The sequence below is a fragment of the Zootoca vivipara genome, chromosome 7, assembly GCF_965207765.1.
Source record: "Zootoca vivipara chromosome 7, rZooViv2.hap1.1, whole genome shotgun sequence".
Taxonomy (NCBI): Eukaryota; Metazoa; Chordata; class Lepidosauria; order Squamata; family Lacertidae; genus Zootoca; species Zootoca vivipara.
Window position 1 is genome coordinate 36888640 of NC_142590.1, and position 14926 is coordinate 36903565.

Here is a 14926-nt window from a genome sequence, read left to right on the forward strand (position 1 = left end):
TTCCTTACTGCTCTATAAATATTTCACAGTGGTTTAACATTCTTATTATTTTATGAATACTTAATGAAAGATAAGCATTTTTTTGAAAATAGAGGGGCTAATGACTTGCAAGGTTATGCCATCCGTCTGGCTGAAGGGCTGACAGGATGCAAACATGACTTGACAATGGAGACAGTGTTGTTTGCTGTTTCCAACATTCCCTAGAATCTTGGAAACAGCAAACACGGCTCCATATTTCTGAATAAGGCACAGGAGAATTCAACCCACTGCCTTCCTTTTAAGGTGATTTGAGGGCCCTAGTTCAGTTCCCAAAAGAGCCCCCCCTTCCTCCCAAAAGGAACAAATGGAATAAAGTCTCACAAAATATGTCTTATGGTTTATTATCACAAAAGCTTCCATGGGCTACAAAAAGTACTTGTGAGTCTGTTCAGCTGCACAATCATCAGCAAACCACAAACGAAAAGCATTCTCCCAACCCTGATAAACAAAAAGAAAACATTATGAGCATGTGTAGTTTCACATTTTAAACTCACTCAACTTGTCTGTGTTTTTGCTCACTTCCTACCGGTACTTTAGGCTATTCACCAACTCTCGGCCTAACCTATGTCATAATGGCTGTTGTGAAGATACAGAAGGTGGTGTAATACGGCTGCAAAGGGGAATTTAGTGCTTGCATCATTTATTTTGTTTACATATTTATATACCATACTTTCCTATGAAAAATCACAAGGTGGCGTTTCGAGTTCGCTCCCAGGTTGGTGGGGGACTGTGGAAAGCAGAGTGATCTTCTTTTGAGCTGCTTTGGGCAGGGGTTGGTCCGCTGCCAAGTTCTCCACGGGGAACTTAGTAGCACAGCTGAACGCAACAGGATCACCCTCATTACCAGTGACAAGAAGCCTCCCTTGCTGGGGCACTTTAAGGCCCCTGATTGTGCATAGGCAGCTGTGTTTCTACCAGCCCCACTCCTCATGTTGCAGGTGTGGGGCAGTTGGGCATGGTTTTAGGAAAATGGGTTTGTGCCCCAAACAGGAACCCATGCAGAGCCAAATTAGTCCCACAGGTCAGAGGTTTTCCCACCCCTGAGCTGAGTGAGCCTAGTGCATCTCTGCTTTCCAGCCACTCAAAACTTTTCACAGCTCACTGCTTGGTTCCTTTAATGCCTCCTTAGATCACAAGTAAACTCTGGTTCTGTATTGGATGACAGGCTAAGGGCAAGAAAGTTTATTATACCACTTTTATTTGTCTTGGGGTTAACTGATGTGCTCCTAGGCCAGGGGTCAGCAATCTTTTTCAGCTGTGGGCTGGTCCACCGTCCCTCAGACCATGTGGTGGGCTGGACCATATTTTGAAAAAAAAAATGAATAAATTCCTATGCAACACAAATAATCCAAAGATGCATTTTAAATAAAATCACACATTCTACTGATGTAAAAACACCAGGCAGGCCCCACAAATAACCCAGAGATACATTTTAAATAAAAGGACACATTCTACTTATGTAAAAACAAGCTGATTCCCGGACCGTCCGCAGGCCGGATTGAGAAAGCTATTGGGCCGCATCCATCCCCTGGGCCTTAGGTTGCCTACCCCTGTCCTAGGCTCTAATTGGGGTATGCTCTGGGCCCTGCAGCCACTGAAAAATATCCTCTTTACACTATGGTCCATTATGGCATAACTTGGGCAAGGCCTCACCACCATAGCAACCACTTGTTTGTCTTCCCCTAATTTTGAAATCCAGATGTTCAGGAGGAGAAAAATCTCTGTCCCCGCTTGCAACAGGAAACACTGTTCATGAGCCACTGTTTAAAGGTTTCTCCCATTTGTTTTCTCCAGTACCCCTGGCCTCCGTAAGAACATACCTACAAGGGCTGCCGGATTTATAAAGGACTGGGCTATGGGAAAGCCACCACACATGGACATTTCCCAGTGTTACCTACTTGCATGTAAATGCACTTGCAATGTACGTGTGCCCATTTGTGCCCATTTGAGGGTAGTGTAAGTGCCCCAACACACTTCTGAACCATCCATCGCTGGTGTACTAATGGAAGTAGCGGCAGATCCGCATCTGGCAAGCATGGCCGTAGTCAGGACTTTTGTGGGGGGGGACAGATGTGATTGGTCAGTTAGTTAGTTAACAATTTCTATTTGTTTTATTTGATCTGGGGGGGCATAGCTGCACCCCCTTGGCTACGCCCATGCTGACAAGCACATTTAAAAACCTTGTTGTACACATGCCACCCGCAGCCACCGCATATGGCATATTTCTGCATTGCAGGGGGTTGGACTGGATGACCCTCGGGGTCCCTTCGTTACAATTCTATGACTGCATTCCATCACTCCGGACTGCCGGTATATAGGTGCAGAATCACATCTCTGAATCTCCTTCACGCTCAACTCGCTCACAATAAACACAGCGGCTGGAGGCGGCCTTCTCTCGGTCGCGAAACAGGGAAACTCCGCCACCGATTGGCTCCCTCCCCAGCCCGGAAGGAAAGGAAAGCGGCCGCCCCAGCCGTAGTGCGCCGGGGGAAGAGGCCGCTTGGCAAGGCCTGGCGCACGGGGAGGGCGAAGGGCGCGCCTCTCCGCGGCCAAAGGGTTCCAGAGGTGGCCACTGCGTCTTTACGCGCAGCGCCCCTTATCTCCAAGGTCGGGCGGGCGGCGAGTAAGGGGAAAGCGCTGGTATCTCAAGCCCCCCCCCCACTCCATTACGTCTTCACTTGCTGGAGGGATCGCCAGCCGCCGGAGCAGAGGATCTTGCTCCTCCCCCCCCCCCTCCGCGCCTCGTCTCTGACTTGAGCTTTTGGCAACCTCGCCTCCTCCTCCTCCTGGAACGAGTTTGTTCTGTCGCGGCTGGTAGGTGACGGGAGTGGCGATGGCGGGGGAAAGGCAGCCAGCCTTGTGGGCGCACAGCTCCCGCTCCTCTGCAGGCTCGCGTTATAGGGAGGCGTCCCGCTTGCTCTCTATTGGCTCCGGTTTCCCTGCTGCTGCGCCTTCTTCGGAAGGCGTTTCCCCTTCCTGCCCTGGCAGCGTCTCCTGTTGACGTTGGCCAAAGAGGCTCAGGTGGCGCAGGGAGGCACCGGGTCGGTTCCCCGGGCCGCGGCGCTTCTGCGCCAAGGGAAACCTGGGTTCTGCTCGCGTGGCTTGAGACGCAGGAGAGGGTGTGCGTGTCCTTCCTCGCCCTCGAGCCTAGGAGCTGAAGGAGACCCCGGGGCACCAGCTGCGATGGATGTTTCTGGAACCACAGGAGCCTGTAGTTGGAAAGATCTTGAAGTTAAAAGCGTGCGAAATTTATTTAGCCAAGCAAAACGTTACATCGTCTCTCTGGTCCTCCAGGTCTCCGCATTGTGACTCTGCTCTTGTGGCACGAAGCCACCCAAGTCACAAGGCGAACCCGCATTTCCCCTGATACTCATGTAGCAGATAATATGGTTTAGGATTCCCACCTAATCCAGCCGTTCCCTGTTGGTTTTAATTAGCAATGGAAATTTGACTTGAAATTTAGGTGAGAAATATTTGTTCTATGAGGGAAACAAGAATGGCTCTACTTACCGAAAAAAACACCTGCCTGCTCCTCATTTTGCTTGCCCTGGTGCCCCTTTTTTGACATTTGGATAGGTCAGTCTTAGTTAAAGCCTCACCTATTTCGTTGTGTCATTCTCTCCATGCAATTGTCTCTGGGTTCAAATATGACAGCCAGAATCTTCTTCCCTCACAGGGAGTTGGCTCCTGATATTGAAGGTAGTACAGTCAGTACATGAACTTTCATGAGGGTGTTTTCCATGGGACACGAGTGCATTGTTAATGAATCTGTCCTGGACAGCCAAAATATGACAGGAAAGTGCCCAAGCTTTTGACTTCTCAGGCTAGATTAACCCGGTGCCTTGTAGATTTGGACTATAACTCCCATCAGTCCCAGCTACCACAGCTGTGCTGGCAGTGTTGCTGATGGGAGTTGTAGTCCAGAACTTATGGAGGGTACCAGGTTGGAGGAGACTGGGCTAGATGGTAAACAAAGCAGGGGGTTAGCTGTTAGTATACTACTTGGTGCTTATATAGCACTTCAGAGAGCTCAGAGCATTTTACTTGGAATCTCAATAATCCTTACAACAACTCTGCCAGGTAGATCAATATTACTATCTCTATCTTGCAGATGGAGAATAGGGGGGTGGAGATGAGAGATTGTGGCTTGCATAAAGACACCTAGTGATTTAGTGATGGAGGTGATACTTGGAAACTTTGAAAGGGAAGCCAGATCAGAGAGTTAATGGAAGAGGTCGACTGTTGGCCTGAGGGAAGGAGTTTGCTGCTGACACTAAAGAGAGAACAAGGTAAAAAAGTGGACAGAGGGCCATGGGCTATGGATGCCAAGGAAGTTGCGTGTGTGCCGAATTTCATGTGGTGGGTTGTATTCAACTATCTTTTATTCAGAGTAGGCTCCTTTACATTAATGGCTGCAATTAACTTAGGTCCAGTAATTTAAGTGAGTACAAGTTAATTATTCTGAGTAAACAGTAGTTGACGGCAACCCAGTGATTTGAACTAATCAACCAGAGAAATGGTCAACTAAAGAACAGAACTGGGACCTGCATTTACTGCAGTGGGATATTACACCCAAGTCAACCTTTTCAACTCTGCAATCACTTCATTGTATCCCAAATTTTGGTTGGAAACCAAAGTTTCACATATGGAAAATAAGTGCCAGTGGCTGTGTTCAGGATTCTTACATTGGTTCCAACCCTTGATGTTCTTATGGGGACCGCATATTCTCTCCCACTCTATGTGTAAATTGCAAGTTTAAAAAATGGGGTAGATGTATTATATAAGTCCTACTCATACAGGCGTGTCCTGTTAGGAGAAAAGAGTGCAAGGCTCACTCCCACACATTGCTGTGTACTAACTGGTTACCTGAACTATGTGTGATGTAGCTCATGGATGTAAAGATTCTGTGTGACCCATTGGCTTGGTTTGGACTATTTTTCTGGGCTTCCGAAACTGTTGTTCGGACCAAAGTGGGGGAAGTCTATCTTAATAGTTTGTTAACTTGGGAACTAGCAATGGGATAGGGGGGGAACTGTACTCGTTTGATCCTCTTTTCCTCCTCAGTGTGGTTTTCCCCCATGCTTAATAGTGTGTCTGTTCAGCACTTCATTTCTGGCTTTTGCTAAGCCTGAGTTCCCTATTATATCTGGAGAATTCTGGCTTATTGTCAGATATTATACTGGTGTGCTAACTAACACTGACAGATTTACACAGTTTTGGATCCACAGCTCTGTCTTTTTGTAAATCAGAAATGAAGCAGAACAGTGGAAAGGGTGCAGGTATTTGGCCCTGGCTCATGCTCCTAATTCATAAACCATAGTTTTTGAAACCTGGAACAATAATCTGAACTAGGCCATTGTCCCCAACAACTACTCCTGACACTTTGGTAGAACCATGCTGAGGTTTTCCCAATACCCAGTACTGAGTTCTAGTGAATACAAACCCTAAAAGAGCATAATGTCTTCTAGCGTTATCATTTGCTATTGCATCATTAAATATATATATATATATATATATATATTATATTCTTGATTTACATTTCTAGGTGTAACACGCGTGTGAGAGAGAAAGATGGCTGCTCTTAGTGGCTCAAGGAACTGTCTTTTAACTCGATTTACATCTTTGGCCTGTTGGGGAAAGAGCATTAATCCTTACAAGTTTTCCAGCGAAGCCTTGAACAGCCACCAGCATCAAGTGACTAAGTGCCAGTCATGGAACAAAAGTAAAAACAGAAGGTGCTACTTAATGACTGAAAGTTCCAACACCTACAGTAACCTCATTGATAGAAGTCAAGTGTGGCTTTTGAACCCTAAGAATGCAGGAATTTTCAACGTCGCACACAGCTGTTCTAGGAGGCCTTGTATTCTCTCTGAGCAAAGGGCAAGAGGACTTTCCTTTCAAAAATCTCGACACTTGACTGCTTCTCACGATGTCCAGTTTCACAGGCCTTTCCACAGATCTTCAGCATTGAAGGCGGCTCCCGTTCCAATCTTGTGGATCCTATTGAAGCCAGTTCAGAAAATATTTGCTATCATCCTTGGGAGGTAAACATTAATATTGCTCTGCAAAGCAGACTATAGAGTATACTACATTGTTGCAATGTAAATTTAGATGCAAGCTTAATAGGATACTGTACTTTGCAAAGGTCATATGAGATTGTTTGGTATGCTCATAACGGTGCTAAGCATAGCTGCCAAGTTTTCCCTTTTCTCGCGAGGAAGCCTATTCAGCATAATGGAATTTCCCTTAAAAAAAAGGGATAACTTGGCAGCTATGGTGCTAAGGAGCCTTGCAAATAGATGGTGAAAGCTCACTTCTTGCGAGAATCACTGCTGCTTTTGTGTCTCTGCTCCCCTCCTCCTCTCACCTGTTTTAAAGCCTGGTGAGGTTAGCTTGGAAGAACAGGTGTAACTTGGATTAAAAAAAAGGTAAAGTACATTCCTATGCTGTTTCTCAAACTGTTCCCCAAACTATGTGAATGTTCTACCTCTATCCTCCAGCAAAGGATGCTAGAATAGCATTGTGGTACTTTCTGGTCCCCTGCCCACCCTCCCAGTACTGAGGGATAATGCCTCCTGGCTCTAGGCACTAGGTCAGGAGTCAGCAACCTTTTTCAGCCCTCAGGCCATGTGGTGGGCCGGACTACATTTTTTTGGGGTGGTGGTGGTGGAATGAACGAATTCCTATGCCCCACAAATAACCCAGAGATGCATTTTAAATAAAAACACACATTCTTTTTTTTAAAAAATTAATTTTTTATTGATTTTACATAATAAGATTTTACATAATATCAAAAACCATACACATACATAACATATTTTTCACATTCTCCTACCCCCCTCCAAGAGCCCTCTCCTCCCACAAGAGACCCCCGAAGGGAAGGCAATCGAATGTGGTTCATTTTATAGTTTGGTCTCTATCCCCCCTCCCCCCTTCCCCCCAGAACCTCCCCCTGCCACCAAGAGGTCCCAGGATGGCAAGGATAGGCACAGGCGAATATCCACCCAGCTATTATCTAACTTTAACGTTCAAAAACGATAAAAAAAGAAAGGATAAAATAAAAATAATAACCAAATAAAAACAAAAAACGAGAAACCACAGCATAAAAATATGATAAAAATAAAAACAAAACACATAACATCAAAAATTCAAACCTTATCTAATTTCCTAAACATTGTCTCTTGGGCTTCCCCAGACCCCCCCCCCTTTGTTGATTTTCATTTGCCAGCTCCATCTTTACAGTTTTCACTATTTACCAACCATTCTAATCTCATTTAATTTTAAATTGTCCATTTAGCCAATAAATCAGATTATCAATAAATTTTTTATTTGTTTACTTATATATCTCCTTCCATTCCCCTCCTTCTCCCCACACCCCAGAACTCTCCCTGCCACCGAAAGCCTCCAGGGCACGGAAGAAAGGAAGAGATGGCTCTTTTACAGCTGGATCCCCCCCTCCCCCCTTCCCCCCCACTCCGGAAGTCCCCCTCTGCCACCAGGGAACCCCAGAACGGAGACGACCACGGGGGGAGGGTTAGAGAACCCCGCTATCCCATTATTCATTTTTCCCAGCTATACTAATAATCTCCTTTCAAATCTAAAAAGAAAAACACATCTCTGTTCTACTTTCCCTCCCTTGCCTAAATTTTTCTGCAAGAACTTTCATACTTTTATAAAATCTATATCTCATTTTCTTATTCCATTTTAAATCTTATCTTCTAGTTTTAGCCTCTTCCCCCCTGTTCACGGCACCTCCCTTCTCGGATCAGCAAATTCCATAATCCGTAAGCCAGTTTCGAAACCGTTTTAGCCAGCCTTTAAACAAGAAACCTTTTTCCATTTACCCCACTCCCTTTCTGCGAAATTTTACATGTCCAAATTTTCCATTCCCTCGCTGTTGCCCCTTTATTGTTTGTATCATCCACTCAATGTAAGTAATCCTCTCCCACGGTCTTTGTTCCCTATGGGTATTCTGAAGTCCAGACATAGTTTCTGCTCCCCCTTCCATGGGAGCGTCATTCCCCTGATTCACGTGCTCAAAAACTTTTTCCTCTTTCTTCTCATTACAGACTTCCTCCTGATCCAAAAGTTGACATGTTTCTCGCTTTCCTTCTATTTCTTCTTTATTCTCTTGTTCCAACGTTTTTTGTCCCTTGTCCCCTTGAAGAAGTCGATTTGTTTCCTCTAATTGAGCAATCTGTTTATGTGTTCCAATAGTAAGTTCCCATAAGAGTCTCAGAGTTTTTTCTTTAAATCCAACTGTGTAATCGTATGTTGACATTTTTGTACTCCTCTCAAGGACACAGTGCTATCCCAGAGCACAGGAAGTGTTAGCATTTTTCATTCGATCACCATTTTTCCAAACTGGTTACAATGTATTCACAAATTAAAATTCATTACTTGTTTCTAAATTGTAATCCAAAGGGAGTTTTCGTAGGCAACTTTTACAGCTCAGTTTATCAACATTGTTTCAGAACTCCCTATTACACAAATCTTGCTGAGTCCGCCAGGACCGCCGATTCCAGCGGTAGTAAGAGACTCTTCTCTCTTATTAAATCTCACACTCTCCCCTCTGCCTTATCGCCAAGGGGGATTTCAGCACAGTTCTTGCGGATGCCTAGATATAACAAATCCACAAATGTCTTGGCAATGGGAATTTTCTTAACTGTTTCCACTTTCAATCAATATGGGGGAGATCGGCTTCCGTTTTTTAAATCTCCTCCCACTCCAAATTTAAGTTCCAATAAATTTTTTAACTTTTTTACTCACGGACATCCACTTTTTAAATCCTTTTTCTTTGGAAGTATTCAGCGCTCTCCGCCTCCGGAACGGAGCTTCTCTCTGCGAAGGCAACAATGGTGCTCAAAATGGCCCCGCGACTACAACCCTCCTCGCTCTGGAGCTCTTATTAGAGCCTACCAGAGAGTTGGGGAGTCCGAATTGGGGCACCGCTGAGACTTTCCGTCCCTATAACGCTCGATATAGGGCTCTATGGGGTGCAGCGTCGCCCCCGCTGCTTCCCCTAAAAACACACATTCTACTCATGTAAAAACACGCTGATTCCTGGGCCGTCTGTGGGCCGGATTGAGAAGACAATTGGGCCGCATTCGGCCCACAGGCCTTAGGTTGCCTACCCCTGCACTAGGTTGATAGTACAGTACCACTTTTGATTCTTGTAAAGAGGATGGGGCAGGAGGTGTAGGAAGGAGAGTGTGAGTATTGTGCATTCTCGGCCTGGAACCATGATAAATTGCACCTCTGTTTCCGTGCTTTCCCATGGTAGAACTTGAAAGCAGTCCCTGCTTTGGGGATATGTTTTGTTTTTTATGGGTTTCCATTTACCTTAGTCAAGTTTTAATTGCTTGAAAGGCCAACTGCTTCCTTGATTTGAAATCTGTGAAGCTGTCAAACACCTCTGAAGTGGAGTATGCAACTCTGTTAGTCGCTTTGGTGGGAAGGTAGGAATGAAGCAGAAGAAATAAACATGCTTTAAATATGGTTAGTTTGAAATGGCATCAACTTGGTGGCTTAGGTGCAGAGCGTTCATCCTGTACTTTTTGTTCTATACTGTCTGAGCAGTGCCTTTTTCTCCTAAATGCCACCAGCAGACACTTTATTATCCTTTAAAAACATTTCCTCTTTATAATAAAATAAAATTTAGAATGTTTTTAACTATGTTGCCAAGGCACACCTTGTTGTGTAATTTTCACCAAGGAAGTAGTTGCGCCTCTCAAGTTTTTAACAGTGACTCAGCGCGGTGAGTTTCGTTCCTTGCTTGCAGACCAATCGGTTAACAAAATTTGGATCTTGGTAATGCACTTCTAATATTAGGAGCACATCCTAATCTCTAGTCACCTTTCTAAAATGTAATTTGGCTACTAATCTCCAATCTAGATATCATGTGCACATAAGAGGGCTGCTGCAGCACTGTCCCCATGCAGGTCCTATCCTGCTGAGGAAGCCACACCTTGGCAAACTTCCTGGGATAGGAGTGGAAGGTTCTCAGAATCTGGGGCATGGCATATATAGGCCTGCGTCGCACTTGGATTTATGAGCGCTGGTAAAGGCATGTGTCTGATGCTTCACCTTGTATGCTGTTTTTCTGGATTGGAGGTTGAGTAATTTAGGCTTAAGAATAGGTAAATCACAAAGCATGCATCTAGTTTTCTAGTGTATATATAGTTCGTGATCCAGAGAGCTCAGGCTTGCGGTAAAGGTAAAGGTACCCCTGACCGTTAGGTCCAGTCGCGGACGACTCTGGAGTTGCGGCGCTCATCTTGCTCTATAGGCCAAGGGAGCCAGACAGCTTCCGGGTCATGTGGCCAGCATGACTAAGCCGCTTCTGGTGAACCAGAGCAGTGCACGGAAACGCCGTTTACCTTCCCGCCAGAGCGGTACCTACTTATCTACCTGTTCTTTGATGTGCTTTTGAACTGCTAGGTGGGCAGGAGCTGGGACCGAACAACGGGAGCTCACCCCATCGCAGGGTTTTGAACCGCTGACGTTCTGTTCGGCAAGCCCTAGGCTCTGTGGTTTAGACCACAGTGCCACCTGCATCCCTAAGGCTTGCGGTAGTGCAGTAGAATTTTTAACTTTGAAGAGCTGACTCCTTCACTTCCCCATGCCACGTAACAAATCGCTTTTGAAAATCATCCTCAGTTTTGGAAGTCCTCAGGTTTGCCTTGTGGCATAGAGGGAGGACTTCTGTTTGAGGAAAACAAGTTTAAAATCCCCCTTGGAGTTTTTTTTATAGTGCTCTGGATTCTGGCCATAAACTTTACATATTCACTATGCAGGCCAAAACAGCAAATGATGCTCCACTTGTGCTTTTGCAATATGGATGTTCTGTTGCTGCTCAAGGAACCATCTATTAAATTTAAATTGTATTGTATATACAAGTTGGGCCCTGTGGAAAACCATCATGGTATATCCCATCCCTTATTAAACCTTTCCTTTGTTATTAAATGAACACATTTTTCTTCCTGTAAATAAGGTGTTCCAGTGTTTTGAAACTTGGTTGTTCTTCTTATTCTCCAGAGCAGAATGTTGTTGTTTTTTTAAATAGAATATAATAGTTAATGTTTTCTCTGCCTTTAAATATGCATTAGATTTTTGTTTTGGCTTTCCCTTTCCATTCTCAAAGGCTTCATTGAAGCCAGATTTTAGATCTGTAGAAATTAACTTTTAAAAAAAAAGTTTAAAAGGAGAATAGCTTTAGATTATTTAAACTGCTGTTTGGTTCCTCAAATTTAGCAATCTCCCACTTTTTTTTGTATACAGTGGAACCTTGGGTTACGTACCGTCCTGCTTACGAATGCTTCAGGTAATGAGCTCCGCTAACCCGGAAGTAGGTCTCCTGGTAGTGAACTTTGCCTGGGATGCGAGCGGAAGTCACGTGTTGGCAACGTGGCGGCAGTGGGAGGCCCCATTAGCGAAAGCGCGCCTCAGGTTAAGAACTGTTTCGGGTTAAGAACGGACCTCTGGAATGAATTAAGTTAGTAACCACTGTAATATCTTGCCACTTGCCTGGCATTACATTACCTCACTTTTGCTTCCTCTTCATTTGAAATGGAAGCTCTTTCTGTACAAACATGTGCATGCTAAGTAGGTACTGCCCCATCTCTCCCTATTTATTTGTTCTTGAAATCCATCTTCTTTTTAAACTCACCTTCTCAGCCTATGACTTGCCTTAACCTGGGCACCTTAAAAGCTGCCTGATCCACCTATGGGTTTAATATGTACAGAAGCAAGACTTTGTGCGGATCCCTAGCTTTGCGGGCAGCTGTATGCAGAAATGGGCCCTGGTTTCCTGTCCAGCTGTGGATATGTGCACATAGCCCTTTAAATCCCAAATATGAAGCTGCCCATTTGTTTGATGAGAGTGATGGTGGTTCCATGCTCATTGTTTGCCCTATCTTCCTCCTGTTCACTTCCCATTCAGCTTTCCTCCTTTCTTACACCAGCTCTCTCCCCCCCCACTTCTTCTTGTGCTTATGCACAGCCCTCAGCTGCTGTTCCTCATCTCTCAGACTCCTCATAATGCACAGCTAACCAATCTCCTTAGGTTGAGAGGCCCCACATTCCCCAGGTATCTGAGACCAGACTGAGGAGTACTGTTCTGATGAGGAGTGGTGGGAACATTCCCCTCCCTCTGCTCCTGGCCAGGATCCTGAAGCTGCCCAGGAGCAGTGGAGCAGTGAAGATTTGGAACAGTGGTTTGCAGAGGGGCATAGTTCTGAAGACAAAAGTTGGGAAGAACTGGGGGGGTGGTGAACAGCAAAGTGAAGAAGAACAGGAAGAGAGAGAGCTAACAGACTCTCTCGCTGGAAAGTATTCCGCATATCAGTCCAAGGTCATGCAGATAAGGTGGCTACGAGATCTGTTCTGGTTGCGAGATCAGGTTGCGAGACGGAAGAGATTGGGGGGGGGAATCCTTCCTTGGGAACACCTTCAATTCTGATAATGGATGCTTTGTTCTTTTGCTGTGATCATTAAAGACTCTTTAAATGGTAAGGGACTCTTTTCGCTTTCTCCTGCTTATCTACGGCCAAAGGCGGGGAGGAAGCCAAGTCCCTGGAGTCTGACACCTGGTTAACCAGCAAACTTACAGTGCCTCTCTAATTCCTCATTTCTCTCATGTGTACAAGAATGTGCAACATATCTGTTTTACTCTTGTAGGGAGTTAGGTATCAAAGTGAACGTTGCTGCAGCCTGATAGCTTGTTGTGTCAGTGTCACATTAAACCATAGCCAAAGACAACTAACAATGTTAACTATGGTTTAATGTGAGCACTCAACGTGTTAGTATATGCCACTGAAAAGTTTTTGCTCTGCTCTTTTTCTGTTTCTGATGTTCCTAAGCTTACAGGAAAGAGAGCCTGGCTTGTTGTTATGTCCAAACCCAGACCTATGGTTTCTTTCCAAATAAACCACGGGGCAATCAAGGTTTGTTCTTGGCATACCACTTGTGGTTGACACACCATGAGCCTCAGGTTGGGAACTCAAAACAAGCCAGACCATGGTTTGTTTTCTGGTGGCATAGCAGGTGAAAGAACTTTGGGGCATCGTGAACTAGCATGCTATTTGTTTGCATTAAGCAGAGAAGCTTGTCTTTTAACTCAACCAATTAACTGAATGCGATGCTAGCCTCTTCGGAATGCATCCTGTGGCTTCAGCGTGGCAAGTATGGTTTTTAAAAATGGTGGCTTTGTACTCTCCTCTTCTACAAGCAGGGTGCTGGTAGCATGGCTATACATGCAAGACTGCCAGGTATGAAGAGCACATTCACTTCTGCTGTTAAGTTTTGACATTTATAACACGTGCTGGTAGCACTGATGAGGGTGCAGCAGTTGGGGACACGTGCAATTCGCTCTGGCTTCCTTGAACTTTGCTGTATTTGTGCCTTGCAGGAGCATAAGAAAATGGTGGAGGGCACTTCCTCCAAACAAGAAGGAGCTGTTTAAAGAAGCCGCAAGAAGAAATAAATGGAAGATAGCCTTAGGCCTGTGTACTTTAGGAGTTGTATTTATCCTGTTTTATTTTACTCACTTGGAAGAGACACCAATCACTGGACGTTCTCGGCTTCTGGTGTTTCGGAAAGACCATTTTGCTGAATTGTCCCAGATGGAGTATGCCATGGTGGGTAGCTGTTCAAAAAAGCAAATAATAATAATAATAATAATTCCCCTGCCCCACTTAGCAGTAACTGAGATGACTCACAGTAACAGTTCAGGGTCTCCAGCTCTACTACTTGAGACCCTTATTAATGCACAATGCTGGTGATGGAAGATGGGAACTTCTATGAAGCATATATCCTGTTTTCTGGCCTTCCCATGTAGCTGAGGGAATTTTTCTTCCATTTAAGGAGTATTGGTAGTGCAAGGATTGAGAATATATGTTTTACTGCTTGTTACATGAGGAAGATGAATATTGCTTGTTAGTAAATAATATATGTATATATAATTGCTGATGTTTTCCATGTCATTAGGTCACCTTTCCTGAGTTAAATATTTTGCTCAAGCACATCATTAAATTTTATTCCCTAAATGGATATCGTACAGCAGGGCATGTCATTTTAGGGGGTGAAATTTAATTTTTGCAAATTTCTTCCATGAGGGGGGGGGTCTTAAAAATATGTTTTTGGGTGTGAGGGATTCAAATCTGCTGTTATATTTGCGATTGGACAACATTTAGCTGGCTAATACTATGTTTGATTAAGAAGCAAATAAACTGCTTTCGGAAAGCCAAATAATTTTAATTTTGCCTCCTGAAAGTGTCAGGTAAAATAATAAATGCATATAATATAAGTAAATAAGAATAATATTAAAATATAAGTACTTGGCAGCCATTTTTAAATTATTTCTATGCAATTTTACACACATTTTTACTTACCAAACAAAATTAGATTAATGTAACCAAAATATCTCTTGAATTCCCAAGTCATTCTATAACTTTTTAGCACCCTTCGGTTTGGGAATTTGGGAGTTGAAAAATTCATCATGCCCTAATAGTATGGTGTAAGTCTCCTCCCTGCTCTGAATCAGATTGCGTCATATGTTATTTTAAATTTATACTGACCTCTCTTCCATGGATATTCATGCATATTGTACCTCTTAACTGCAATTTTACTTTGCTTGAATCGGTCAGTATGCTGCACCCTTTTTTTCTTTTAGTGGGTCGAAGAATTTAAAAGCAGAATGTTGCCTGAAACAGACCCCCGTTACCAGGAGGTCAAAGAAGTCTTTTTGCATCTGATTGACAGCAACAAGGATTTTCCAGGACTCTCTGAGTTCAAGTGGACTATCCATGTGGTGGAGGGGCCAGACATTAATGCTGTTGTGCTTCCAGTAAGTAAAAAATCAAACACAAAAGGTGAGATGTAATAATTC

The 14926-nt window shown here is 44.2% G+C and overlaps 1 protein-coding gene across 2 annotated transcripts in view; it reads left to right on the forward strand.

Annotated features, from left to right (window-relative positions):
• Nucleotides 1-274: 274 nt before the first annotated feature.
• The window catches only part of OMA1 (OMA1 zinc metallopeptidase), a 36559-nt gene continuing 21907 nt past the window's right edge, over nucleotides 275-14926 (forward strand). Inside the window, exons 1-4 of one of the 2 annotated variants that reach the window (XM_035121377.3) lie at nucleotides 275-2853; nucleotides 5585-6083; nucleotides 13448-13676; nucleotides 14711-14884. In XM_035121377.3, the coding sequence (XP_034977268.2) occupies nucleotides 5611-6083; nucleotides 13448-13676; nucleotides 14711-14884 (876 nt within the window). In that variant the 5' untranslated portion in view covers nucleotides 275-2853; nucleotides 5585-5610. Of the gene's footprint in view, nucleotides 2854-3230; nucleotides 3503-5584; nucleotides 6084-13447; nucleotides 13677-14710; nucleotides 14885-14926 lie in introns of those variants that run through there. The other variant, XM_088673994.1, reaches the window with a different exon arrangement.